The 14707-nt window shown below is 40.4% G+C and overlaps 1 protein-coding gene across 4 annotated transcripts in view; it reads right to left on the reverse strand.

Annotated features, from left to right (window-relative positions):
- HYCC2 (hyccin PI4KA lipid kinase complex subunit 2) overlaps nt 1-14707 on the reverse strand; it is a 239660-nt gene that overhangs the window by 66865 nt on the left and 158088 nt on the right. For all 4 annotated transcript variants that reach the window (XM_073633247.1, XM_073633246.1, XM_073633250.1 and 1 more), the window contains 2 exons: nt 13161-13340; nt 11931-12011 (listed from right to left, as the gene is read on the reverse strand). In XM_073633247.1, the coding sequence (XP_073489348.1) occupies nt 11931-12011; nt 13161-13340 (261 nt within the window). The remainder of the gene's footprint in view (nt 1-11930; nt 12012-13160; nt 13341-14707) is intronic.

The following is a 14707-nucleotide window of genomic DNA, read 5'->3' on the forward strand; positions in this document are numbered from 1 at the left end:
TGCATGGTGCGATTACCGTATATATATGTGTGCGGGGCTGACTTTTGAGTTTGTCTATCTGCGTGAGCAAAGGGGGACGTGGGCGCTTTAACATTTTTTTAGTTATTTAATTTTAATTTTATTTTTTTACACTTTCTCTGTCATTTTTTGTTATCAATTTTATTGCTATCACAAGGGATAAACAACATCCCTTCTGCCACATGTAAAAGCCATCCAGCAGCTCTATAGCTGCTTGGATGGCTTTTACATTTTTCAGAATCGCAGGCTGAAAAAAAAGTTAAATAAAAAGGATAGCGGGGTCATGACTGCAGCCACGACTCTGGTATAACCAATGAAATCTGAGGACGTACAGATATGTCCTAAATGCAGGAATTGGTTAATCAGCAGATGTTTTTTAGAGATGGGGTGTTGCAGTCCTATGGAAGAGGGCAGGGGCAAGGCGCAGACATCATGGCTCTGTCCTGAGTGGCTCTGTCACGAGTGATGCGCAGTTTCACCGACGCAGTTATCAATTTTGATCATGTCTTCTCTGCTCTTTTACAGGTAAACATCTATCCATCTGCACATCTCTACTGGACTGACTTTGCAGTAACATTTTTGGTAAATGTCTTCTGCTGCCATATCTTTAAACTTCTATATTTAATGTTAGCTCTAAACCAATCCCACTGCAATAGTAATATTACTGGTGATTGATTCTCAACCCCATTTGGCTTGAGTCATCAAGAGAGGCAATTAGCTTTACGACCCTAGCCTGTGTCTGTAGCTGGTCTGGTATTGGCCATCCCCTCTCTCATATTCAGGTGTCTCAAATGAGACCCAATAATAAACAAATAAGAAAAGCATGCTTGCTTATGCCTCGTTTCCACTGAGCAGTTCGGTTCGGTACGGTACTCTATTTTGGGTGTTTCCATTATGAAAGCGGCCCATACAACCGAACCGTACCGCTCCATTCAGGGTCCTGCTTCAGATGTGGGGCCATAGAAAATGGAACGGTTTCGTTAGGGCGGAGCTACGATACATTCCACTGATTGGTGGACGTGTGACGCCATGCTAGGCATTTTTCCTAACCCCACGTATGGCCCCTGTCGGTCCGACTTGCAGTGGAAACGCTCACCTGAATAGGCCGGACCATTCTAGGCCTTCCAAACTGTACCGACCCGAACCGATCCGCTCAGTGGAAACGAGCCATTAGTCTCCCTATAAATTTAAAGCATCCTATGGGGTGGCGCAGACAGGGGCAAGGCGCAGACATCATGACTCTGTCACGAGTGATGCGCAGTTTCACCGACGCAGTTTAACGAAAGCAGGATAACTAAAGCTGGATGAAGATACAACAAGAACTCTGCTCCACTCTGCAAGACGACACGCAAACCAGCTTTTGACATTTAATTTATATTTTAGATAAAGTCTATTTCCCACTCTCTATTCACTAACATGCTCCTTATTCTCTTCCTTCTCACATTGGTGTCTTCTATCCTCAAATTATCTTTACTCTACCCCTCCTCTCTTCCCTGCAGCATACACATATCACCCTCACTCCTACCCTCTCCCTACTATGGCACCCATCATCTCCTGCATTTGCTGCATCCACATGCTGACAAACACCAGGGACACTAGACACGTGTGCTCATGCACATCCCACTCCCATCTTACCCTCCTCCTTCTCCTAGTCTCAGGTGACATTTCTCCTAATCCTGGTCTGCCATTTTCCAACTGCAAGCCACATATCCAATACCCCTCTGGCAACCATCGCAATCCACTCAGTTTAATTTCTATCCCCCTGCTTCCTCAAAGCAGCCCACCAATCTCATGGGCCCTTTGGAACGCCCGCTCCATCTGTAACAAGCTAACATCTGTACATGACCTCTTCATCTCTCATGGCTTTAACAAACTCGCCATAACAGAAACCTGGCTTCACATTTTTTACTCCGCTTCTCCTGCTACCCTCTCCCATGGTGGTCTCCATTGGACTCACTCCCCCAGACCCAACAGACAGAAAGGAGGTGGAGTTGGCTTCCAAGCACCTTCCTAGTCCTTCCTGTCCCTCCCTCTCTTCTTTCGAGATGCACTGTATTCGTCTGTTTTCTCCCATTTCGCTGAGGATTGCAGCAATTTATCGGACTCCTGGGCAAGTATCGCGCTTTCTTGATGACTTTGCTGCCTGGCTACCCTACTTTCTCTCCTCTGAAATACCCACTATCATTCTTGGGGACTTCAACATTCTTGTTAATGTTAACAGCCCAACTACAGCTAGACTTCTCGACTTAACCTCATCTTTTGACTTAACCCAATCGACACATACTTCCACTCACTCCAATGGTAATGGTAATCTCTGCAAACCTGGCAACCTCACCAACACCCCCTTTCCTCTCTCTGATCACAACCTCATTACTTTCACTGTATCCTTGCCTCCAATCACCCATCCCTCCAAGCAGCAAACAATTATTTGTAGAAACTTTCGCCACTTTAACCTTTCTCTTCTCTATTCTGCTACTGACCACCTATATGACAATCTCTCCCCTGTCCTTTCCTGACCTGGCCACCTCTGTCTACAACAGTTCACTCTCATCATCAGTAGATGCACTTGCTCCTCTAACCACACGCAGAATCAGGCCATGACCGTTACAACCCTGACAGACTGACAATACTAGAAATCTCAAGAGACATTGCCGTGCTCTTGAACGACTGTGGCGTAAAACCAAATGCCTGCAAGACTTCACCCTATATAAATCTGACCTTCTAAAATACAATTCATGCCCCCATGCTGCCAAACAAGCCTACCTTTTCTCTCTTTTTAATTCCTTGTCATTCAGTCCCTGTCAGCTCTTCTCAACCTTTAACTCTCTGCTTCGTCCCCCATCCCCTCTACCTACTAACTCACTCACTGCCCAAGAGATTGCCAATCCCTTCAAAGACAAGATTGATGCAATTTGTGAGGATACCTCCACTGTGCGTACATCTTCCCCACCCAACATACCTTGCCTAACAGCACATTCAACACTCTCCTCTTTTGAATTGGCTACTACTGAAGAGGTTACAAAACTTTTCTCAGATGCCCACTTAACCAATTGTCCCCTGGATCCTGTTCCCTCACAACTACTACGGTCACCCTCTTCTATCCTATGCTCCCTCACTCACATCTTCAATCTCTCCCTCTCTAGTGGCACCTTCCCCTGCCCTCTAAAACATGCACAGATCACTCCCATACTTAAAAAGCCCTCACTGGACCCCACCAACCTGAACAACTTAAAGCGGGGGTCCACCTATCTCTCGTTTTTTTTTTTTTTTTAGTTCATTCACAAACTTTTCTTCTCAGCATTACATACTCACATATTGTGTGTAATATGTCCGCCTGTGTCAGATTTCGTCGGAAAGAATAACTTATATTATTCACTGCAGGCGGTTTCCATCTTCATTGTGGGCATTTGAAGCCCACAAGCATTTATTTCCTGGATGTGGTGAATGCTGTGCTCCCAGCATTCACCGCTCGTTCCCGCACATGCTCAGTGGCATCCTGGGAAGCCTGAGACTAGCTCCCAGGAGTCTGGGAGAGGCTAGAAACACGCCTACTCCCATGGGAGGAGAACCAGGAAGTGCAAAGAAGAATAGAAAAATAAAAGGTAACTAGAAAAGGTACAATTTCTGGGGAAATTGTGAAAGTGTTCTTGCCTCTACAACTGGAGTGGGCGGAGTAACTGGGTGGGGTGGAGTGGCTTGAGTAACTGTGAAAAGTGTTAAAAAGCTTAATATTTTAAAAAGTATAAATAGTAGTAAAAAAGTTCCATCATTCGCTGAAAGAGCTGAACATTTTTTTCAAAAGTAATTTTGTTTTTCAAAAATGAATTTTTTTTATTCAAAAATGATTTTTTTTTCTTCAAAAATGATTTTTTTTTCTTCAAAAATGAATTTTTTTTTTCAAAAGTAATTTTTTTTTTCCCAAAGGTAATTTTTTTTTTCAAAAATGAATTTTTTTATTTCAAAAATAATTTTTTTTTCGAAATTATTTTTTTTCAAAGTAATTTTTTTTTCAAAAATATTTTTTTTTTCCAAATATATATTTTTTTTTAAAAGTAATTTTTTTTTCAAAAATAATTTTTTTTTTCAAAAATGATTTTTTTTTTTTTCAAAAATTATTTTTTTATTTTTTTCAAAAATTATTTTTTTTTTTCAAAAATATTTTTTTTTTTTACATGGGGCGGTCATAATGTTTTGGCTGATCATGGGGTGGTCATAATGTTTTGGCTGATCATGGGGTTGTCAGCTTTTGTCACCTCCCACTCTAGTTTTGAACATTTCGCCATTCATTCCTATGGGACCAATTTCGCCGCAAAAACGTCATTTCGTGGACCATTCGGCGAAACGTTCCACAAAGTAATAACACACCAATCGGGAAGAATCCGCTCGTTTCGGTATATTACTTGTCTCTGTAGTGTAAAAACTGTGGGAGGAGTCTACAAGCATTATCAAGTCTAGCAGATGAAGTCACATGCATTTGGGGTGTCTCAGCATCTTGTGTTTACAACCACTGTTTCCTAGCAACGCTCATGCCCTGTTTATGCTTCCCAAATACTACTTCATCAAAACTGCCCCATCAGAATTACCCCATCAAAACTGCCCCATCATATTCCTCTATTATAAATCAGTACATGGTGTGTCTGTCCCCTCCCCCGGGCTCTGTAATCAGAGCTGAGATGCTCCAGCCACCTCCCCCCTGTGTATAACAGAAGCTTTGGTAACCATGGCAACAAAACAAACACAGTACACGCTGATTAATGGCTAAAATTTCCTGAAATGACCTCTAAACAAATGGCCGTATTTTAAAAACTATACATCCTACAGCGAAGATCTTTATATTGTGAGAATCACAAGACCTAGACCTAGATTTTGATACATAGTATGTCTCTGAAATATTAAAAATGAAGGCACAGTCGCAGTTTAGAAATTGCCCTTCAAATTTGAAGGGGCTAGAGTGTAGTTTCAATGAATGTCAATGGACGGCGTGAGTTGCAAACAAATGGTCATATTGTGAAAACTATCAGGACTATGGCTTAGCCGTGGACATGTTTAGTGGCAGCAGGGATAGCTGAACGTTTTGATATAAGATTTGTGTAGGTGGGCTTGAAAATGAGGGAGTGGCGGCAGTTTAGAAATCATGTTCTGATTTTCCAGCTTTTGCCATCTCCCACTCTAGTTTCCCCATTCATTCCTATGGGACCAATTTCGCCGCAAAAACTACGATATTTCGCGAACCATTCGGCGAAACGTTCCACAAAGTAATAGCACACCATTCGGGAACAATCCGCATGTTTCGGTATATTACTTGTCTATGTAGTGTAAAAACTGTGGGAGGAGTTAGGGTGGTAAATTTGTATATAATAAGAACTAGAAAAGGTACAATTTCTGGGGAAATTGTGAAAGTGTTCTTGCCTCTACAACTGGAGTGGGCGGAGTAACTGGGTGGGGTGGAGTGGCTTGAGTAACTGTGAAAAGTGTTAAAAAGCTTAATATTTTAAAAAGTATAAATAGTAGTAAAAAAGTTCCATCATTCGCTGAAAGAGCTGAACATTTTTTTCAAAAGTAATTTTTTTTTTCAAAAATGAATTTTTTTTAATCAAAAATGATTTTTTTTTCAAAAGTAATTTTTTTTTTCAAAAGTAATTTTTTTTTTCAAAGGTAATTTTTTTTTCAAAAATGAATTTTTTTATTTCAAAAATAATTTTTTTTTCGAAATTATTATTTTTTTTAAAGTAAATTTTTTTTCAAAAATAATTTTTTTTTTCAAAAATATTTTTTTTTTTCAAATATATTTTTTTTTCAAAAATATTTTTTTTTTTCAAATATATTTTTTTTTCAAAAATATTTTTTTTTTCAAAAATATTTTTTTTTTTTCAAAAATATTTTTTTTTTTTCAAAAATTATTTTTTTACTTTTTTCAAAAATTATTTTTTTTTTTCAAAAATATTTTTTTTTTTTACATGGGGCGGTCATAATGTTTTGGCTGATCATGGGGTGGTCATAATGTTTTGGCTGATCATGGGGTTGTCAGCTTTTGTCACTTCCCACTCTAGTTTTGAACATTTCGCCATTCATTCCTATGGGACCAATTTCGCCGCAAAAACGTCATTTCGTGGACCATTCGGCAAAACATTCCACAAAGTAATAACACACCAATCGGGAACAATCCGCTCGTTTCGGTATATTATTTGTCTCTGTAGTGTGAAAACTGTGGGAGGAGTCTACAAGCATTATCAAGTCTAGCAGATGAAGTCACATGCATTTGGGGTGTTACAGCATCTTGTGTTTACAACCACTGTTTCCTAGCAACGCTCATGCCCTGTTTATGCTTCCCAAATACTGCTTCATCAAAACTGCCCCATCAGAATTACCCCATCAAAACTGCCCCATCATATTCCTCTATTATAAATCAGTACATGGTGTGTCTGTCCCCTCCCCCGGGCTCTGTAATCAGCTGAGATGCTCCAGCCACCTTCCCCCCTGTGTATAACAGAAGCTTTGGTAACCATGGCAACAAAACAAACACTAACAGTACACTCTGATTAATGGCTAAAATTTCCTGAAATGACCTCTAAACAAATGGCCGTATTTTAAAAACTATACATCCTACAGCGAAGATCTTTATATTGTGAGAATCACAAGACCCAGACCTAGATTTTGATGTATAGTATGTCTCTGAAATATTAAAAATGAAGGCACAGTCGCAGTTTAGAAATTGCCCTTCAAATTTGGAGGGGGCTAGAGTGTAGTTTCAATGAATGTCAATGGACGGCGTGAGTTGCAAACAAATGGTCATATTGTGAAAACTATCAGGATTATGGCTTAGCCGTGGACATGTTTAGTGGCAGCAGGGATAGCTGAACGTTTTGATATAAGATTTGTGTAGGTGGGCTTGAAAATGAGGGAGTGGCGGCAGTTTAGAAATCATGTTCTGATTTTCCAGCTTTTGTCATCTCCCACTCTAGTTTCCCCATTCATTCCTATGGGACCAATTTCGCCGCAAAAACGACGATATTTCGTGAACCATTCGGCGAAACGTTCCACAAAGTAATAGCACACCATTCGGGAACAATCCGCATGTTTCGGTATATTACTTGTCTATGTAGTGTAAAAACTGTGGGAGGAGTTAGGGTGGTAAATTTGGCTATAATAATAAGAATAATATATATGTGAGATAACAGTAAGTGGTCTTGCTATGCAAGAACACTTAATAACTAGAAAAGCTACAATTTCTGGGGAAATTGTGAGTGTTCTTGCCTCTACAACTGGAGTGGGCAGAGTAACTGGGGGGGTGGAGTGGCTTGAGTAACTGTGAAAAGTGTTAAAAAGCTTAATATTTTAAAAAGTATAAATAGTAGTAAAAAAGTTCCATCATTAGCTGAAAGAGCTGAACATTTTTTTCAAAAGTAATTTTTTTTTTTTCAAAAATGAATTTTTTTTATTCAAAAATGATTTTTTTTCTTCAAAAATGATTTTTTTTTAAAAGTAATTTTTTTTCTCAATAATAATTTTTTTTTTTAATTATTTTTTTTTTTAAGTAATTTTTTTTTCAAAAATATTTTTTTTTTTTCAAAAATAAATTTTTTTTTTCAAAAATAATTTTTTTTTCAAAAATATTTTTTTTTTTTTTCAAAAATATATATTTTTTTTTCATGGGGCGGTCATAATGTTTCAGCTGATCATGGGGTTGTCAGCTTTTGTCACCTCCCGCTCTAGTTTTGAACATTTCACCATTCATTCCTATGGGACCAATTTCACCGCAAAAACGACGATATTTCGTGAACCATTCGGCGAAACGTTCCACAGAGTAATAGCACACCAATTAAATGACATTGAGGCCGGATTCACACTGGTATTTTTCAGCTTTTCACAAAGTTCCACAAGGTAATAGGACACCAATTAAATGACATTGAACATTTCGCAATTCATTCCTATGGGACCAATATTGCCGCAAAAAACTACGATATTTCGTGGACCATTCGGCGAAATATTCCACAAAGTAATAACACACCAATCGGGAACAATCCGCTCGTTTCGGTATATTACTTGTCTCTGTAGTGTAAAAACTGTGGGAGGAGTCTACAAGCATTATCAAGTCTAGCAGATGAAGTCACATGCATTTGGGGTGTCTCAGCATCTTTCGTTTACAACCACTGTTTCCTAGCAACGCTCATGCCCTGTTTATGCTTCCCAAATACTACTTCATCAAAACTGCCCCATCAGAATTACCCCATCAAAACTGCCCCATCATATTCCTCTATTATAAATCAGTACATGGTGTGTCTGTCCCCTCCCCCGGGCTCTGTAATCAGAGCTGAGATGCTCCAGCCACCTCCCCCCCTGTGTATAACAGAAGCTTTGGTAACCATGGCAACAAAACAAACACTAACAGTACACTCTGATTAATGGCTAAAATTTCCTGAAATGACCTCTAAACAAATGGCCGTATTTTAAAAACTATACATCCTACAGCGAAGATCTTTATATTGTGAGAATCACAAGACCCAGACCTAGATTTTGATGTATAGTATGTCTCTGAAATATTAAAAATGGAGGCACAGTCGCAGTTTAGAAATTGCCCTTCAAATTTGAAGGGGCTAGAGTGTAGTTTCAATGAATGTCAATGGACGGCGTGAGTTGCAAACAAATGGTCATATTGTGAAAACTATCAGGACTATGGCTTAGCCGTGGACATGTTTAGTGGCAGCAGGGATAGCTGAACGTTTTGATATAAGATTTGTGTAGGTGGGCTTGAAAATGAGGGAGTGGCGGCAGTTTAGAAATCATGTTCTGATTTTCCAGCTTTTGCCATCTCCCACTCTAGTTTCCCCATTCATTCCTATGGGACCAATTTCGCCACAAAAACTACGATATTTCATGAACCATTCGGCGAAACGTTCCACAAAGTAATAGCACACCATTCGGGAACAATCCGCACGTTTCTGTATATTACTTGTCTATGTAGTGTAAAAACTGTGGGAGGAGTTAGGGTGGTAAATTTGGCTATAATAATAATAAGAATAATATATATGTGAGATAACAATAAGTGGTCTTGCTATGCAAGAACACTTAATTACGGTGATTTAAATTTTTTTAATCGGCATGTCAGCATCTAGGCAAGGAAGAGAATACATACAGATATTGTTCAAAATTTGGGTGGAACCCCGCTTTAAGACCCATCTCATTGCTCCCATTCACCTCTAAACTTCTAGAACGTTTAGTCTACAACCGTCTTAGCTCCTACCTCAGTGAAAATAACCTTCTTGACCCTTTACAGTCTGGCTTTCGCTCACAACACTCCACAGAAACTGCCTTACTAAAACTCATTAACGATTTACTAACTGCTAAAACCAACAGCCAGTACTCCATACTCCTACTACTTGACCTCTCTGCGGCCTTTGATACTGTTGACCACCCGCTCCTTCTCAATAATCTACATTCCCTTGGCCTCCGAGAATCTGCTCTAACCTGGTTTTCTGCCTATTTATGACAGCGCTCCTTCAGTGTCACCTACAACTCCATCTCCTCCTCTCCATTGCCCCTTTCTGTGAGGGTCCCCCAAGGCTCTGTTCTTGGACCCCTTCTCTTCTCTATCTACACCTCCTCCCTTGGTCACTTGATAACCGCCCACGGCTTCTAATACCACTTATACGCTGATGACATCCAAATCTATCTGTCTACTCCTCACCTCACTCATTCAGTCTCCTCTCGCATTACTAACTGACATATCAGCATGGATATTGCACCACTTCCTTAAACTAAAGCTCTCTAAAACTGAGCTATTAATATTCCCCCCCGCCCATGCCCCCCTCCACGACTTTTCCATCAAAATCAACAATGCAACCATCAGTCCCTCCCCTCAAGCCAGGGTACTTACTCTGTGTAATCCTAGACTCTGACTTGTCATTTCAGCCTCAAATCCAATCGTTGTCAAAAGTTTGTAGAATTCACCTCCGTAACATCTCTAAAATTCGCCCCTTTTTAACAAATGAAACTACCAAGCTCCTCATTCACTCCCTTGTTATCTCTCGCCTTGACTATTGCAACTCCCTTCTCATTGGCCTGCCTCTCCATAGGCTATCCCCTCTTCAGTCTATCATGAATGCTGCTGCCAGACTTATCCACCTTACCAACCGCTCAGTGTCTGTCAACCCTCTCCTCCAATCCCTACACTGGCTCCCAATCACCCAGCGAATTAAATTAAAAATACTAATCACAACATACAAAGCCATTCACAACTCTGCCCCAAGCTACATCACCAATCTTGTCTCCAAATATCACCCAAATCATCCTCTACGTTCTTCTCAAGACCTCCTACTCTCAAGCTCTCTCGTCTCCGCCTCTCATGCTCGTCTCCAGGATTTCTCCAGAGCCTCTCCCATCCTTTGGAACTCGCTACCTCCACCTGTCCGGCTATCCCCTACTCTTGCTACCTTTAGGCGATCCCTGAAAACTCAAAACTCATCTCTTCAGGAAAGCCTATAACGTCTCTAACTAATCTTTTACCACTTCCATCAGCTCATTCCCCACAGTTACAGCCTTTTGTACCACCTGCCCCACCCTATTAAATTGTAAGCTCTTCTGAGCAGTGCCCTCTTAATCCTCCTGTATCTTATTGTATTAGAACTGTATTGTCTCCCCTTTACATTGTAAAGCGCTGCGTAAACTGTTGGCGCTATATAAATCCTCTATAATAATAACAGAAAAACTGAATAAACATCAAAATTGTATATAGGTGTTAAAAAAAGTCAAGTGACATAAATCATCACTAAACAGACAAGGGGGACACACAAAGATATTCAGAAAAGGGCAAGTTGAAAAAATATCTATGAAAAGAAGCATCTTGGGCCAAGTGGGGCCTTAGTCGAATGTCTGGGCTCATTAAAGTGCCAGGCCTAGATGACCACAATATTTGGCGGTTGGCATTTGCGCACTTTTTTTCATTCATTTCCCAACATTTTTCACTTCTTGCAGAACAAAGAGACAGACTGAGGTCTGAACGTTAAAGGGGAATTGCTTTTACTTATTGATGCGGTCATCATTCACTACTCTTTGTGAAGATGCTTTTCTAAATAAAGCTATTTGGTTACGTAGAATCTGTCTAGTGTTTGAAGTGGCTAGTTTTTAGTGGACTGGTGCATACTAGTTCACTCATCATTCTATATGACTGACAAGCTCCCAAAAGGTATCACTTAGGAGTAGTAATTCAATCACCGTCTGTAGCGCCGTCTCTCCGAGACAACAGCTGATCGTAAACATGTTGTTCCGTGCGGCGCATGTGCCGTTCGTCCCGGGCACTTCTCGATAGAACACTGGCTCCCCACTGCATGCGCAAAAAAAATACTTCCAATGATGGCAGAGGAGGTGGGTGGGGGGAGGAGAATGAGTGGAGCTTTCACTTTTAAATGAATTTCCGCTTTAAATTTTCCTTTCCCCACTGACTCCAATGCATTTTGCTGAAATTTGCAGGAATTAATACACTTGATTTCACTCACCCCCACTTGGGAGTTAATTTGTACAATACCTGATTATAATAAGTAATACTCAAATCAGTTGCACTGATTGTGATTCGCACCAAAGATGCGGAATGTAGGATTTTTGGTGCACTTTCAGAAAACTCGCAACCTAAGAGAAGTCAAAGGAACCACGGCTAAAAACGCGTGTAAAATGCACTTAAACTGCATATATACTGTGGCCAAAACGCAGCACACCAGTGTGGGCCTGGCCTAAGATAGTAGATGTACTACAAAATAACAAATCAGATCCTGGCTGTGGTGTCAATAACACTTCTGAATAAACTTAACACAGAAAAACCAACAGTGTGAATGTTTCTCTTATTCACGGTAATTTAAATATATAAACAGCGGATATGCTTTGTCACACAGAACAGATATATATTGCTCTTTCCTACTTACCTCGTGATATATTGAAGGCTTTGATAATGATGGTATAGTAAATGACAGTACTTTATTGTTTCCATCTTTGTCAGCAATTTCCTATAAATCAGGAAAGCAAGGTCGTTACTTACAATTAACAAGTAAGCATTGAAACATATGTGCTGTATTTATTGTTATGGAGCAATAAGACTGGCCTTACATTATGTAAATGTGTAGACTGCATATTTAATGTGCTTTTTGCACAACACACAAACACAGAATTTTTAAAGTGACCCTGTCATGAGAGACGTGCGCTGCTATTACAAACCCCCCTCCAGAAAATGCTTGTTGCGTGGTGTCAGTGCTTCTCGAGTCAAAACTAGAATAAATCTGCTGTAAACAAATATCAAAAAGTGATGAATTCCTTATCTCTATACTTGTTCCAGGTCAGTGACCCAGGAAATTCTGAAGCCAATCCATTGGCCGACAACCAGGAAACTGGCATTTTCAGGAGAAATATTTTAATATATGTACAATCTTAGACACTGTTTATGGCACGTATTTTTATTATATTATTATTATTATTATTAATACACAGGATTTATATAGCGGCAACAGTTTGCGCAGCGCTTTACAACATGAGGGCAGACAGTACACTTACAATACAAATCAATACAGGAGGAATCAGAGGGCCCCGCTCGTTAGAGCTTACAATCTAGAGGTAGTATTACATGATATTGGAACACTTTTAAATGATAAGTTCACCTGTCTACAAATAATAATAAATGCACATCTTTTTGCCGTTAAAAAAAAAGGTGCATTTTTTATTTTTTGTAGTAGGAGCCTGTAAAGCTTGCACCAACGATCAACAGATCGCTAATGCCTAGCAGGTCTCCTGCACACTGTCAGTGTATCTGTTTGCCTATGCATCTTGTACGGTGCTGAATGTGTTTTTTTTTTTTTTGTTTGTTTTTTCTATCTTGTTTTAGTGTTTGGTATATTTATATTGTAGATTTTTTACTTGTATAAAAATGATTTAAGATGTTATTTGGATAATTATATTTCTGGAAGGTTTAAAATTATATTGACATTTAACTGTAACTGAAAGATTGGATTGCACGATTGTTGGTATTGTAAAAGAAATGTCTAAAATCTAGTAAAAATGATTGCAGAAACAAAACACAAAGGATTTCCTGAATAGGTTATCAATTGGGCAAGATAAATGCCATAAGCATAAAAAGTGATATTTATATCAAAAAAGGGCCTTACCAGATTGTAAATTCCCAACAAAAGAGCTTCAATACAACCATTGCTCTGCCGATCACGGCTGGCAGTGAGGCGTAGGTAGATGGAAACCAACTCTGGCAGGAATTGCATGGTAAACCTCTTCAGTCGCACTTCTGAGCTGCGATAGAGCTCAAAAAGCTGGTGGCAGATAGGTTCCAGAAGCTGACAATATAAAACAAAAAAAAAAAAAAAAAGAAAATTTGTGATACAATGAACATCTGATATAACAAAATGAAAGTGTAGAACAGAGGAAAAAAAATTACAAGCAGTGCACCGAAACCCCAGCTACAGATTCCACAGAATGGAGAAAAACACTGGACACTGCCAAATGTTGCTAACAAGCAAAAATAAGACCCCTTTCACACAGAAGGTGCTTTTCAGGCGTTTCAGCGCTAAAAAATAGCATCTGTAAAGCGTCTCTCAAGCCTCCCCAGCGTGAAAGCCCGAGTGCTTTCACGCTGGGGTGGTGCGCTTGCAGGACGGAAAAAAGTTCTGCAAGCAACATCTATGGGCCAGTGCAGGAGCGGAGTATACACTGCTTCTAAACCGCCCCTGCCATTGAAATCAATGGGCAGCGCTGCTCCTGCCCGCACAGCACCGCTAAAACTAGCGGCACTTTACCGTTAACGTGGCCGCGCTACCAGTGTAAAAGGGGTCTTAAATAAAAGGTAAGACTTTCACCACTCTTTTCCAATATAGGACTATAAAGTGTATCTACAGCAAACATTTTTTGTAGTTTAATTTAAAAGCTGTCCACAGGGTGTCTTCCTCATCCTGGCTTCACTGTATAGCAAATCACTAATATCATTGGATCATCATAGATGCCAACATTCTGAAAAAAAATAATAGGGACACTGTTTTTGTATGTAGGCGGAGTCTTATTTTAATTAGGAGCATTATTTTGAAGGTGCGTCTTAGAGAGAAAAAAATGTTATGTCGTGGCAAAATGGTTGTGGCTTAAACTAGATTTTGGGGGTGGCTACAATGGGATGTGGTTTGAGTCTGAGAAGGAAGAGAGGGAGAAAGAGGCAGAGAGAAAAAGGGAGAGAAAGGGAGATGGTCAGAGACTGCAGACATGATACAAGAGATGGTCAGAGACTGCAGACACGATACAGGAGAGGCTGAAAGGGTACGGCCGTGGTACAAGAGAGGGTGAGGCCGTGGTACAGGAGAAGGTGCGGCCGTGGTACAGGAGAAGGTGCGGCCGTGGTACAGGAGAAGGTGCGGCCGTGGTACAGGAGAAGGTGCGGCCGTGGTACAGGAGAGGGTGAGGCCGTGGTACAGGAGAGGGTGAGGCCGTGGTACAGGAGAGGGTGAGGGGGTGCAGCCATGGTACAGGAGAGGGTGAGAGGGTACAGGCATGGTATAGGACTTCACTTGATGTACACTTCAAACACAGCACCCCTCCCCCACCCTCCAACACACAGACCATCCAGCAGATCACCCCATGATGACCACTCACTTGCAACATCCTGGTGCCTGCAGAATCTCCCCCTGCATCTCTGCTGGCTGTCAGCTCACTAAGAGGG

This window comes from Aquarana catesbeiana, linkage group LG06 (genome assembly GCF_042186555.1).
Source record: "Aquarana catesbeiana isolate 2022-GZ linkage group LG06, ASM4218655v1, whole genome shotgun sequence".
NCBI classification, from domain to species: Eukaryota; Metazoa; Chordata; class Amphibia; order Anura; family Ranidae; genus Aquarana; species Aquarana catesbeiana.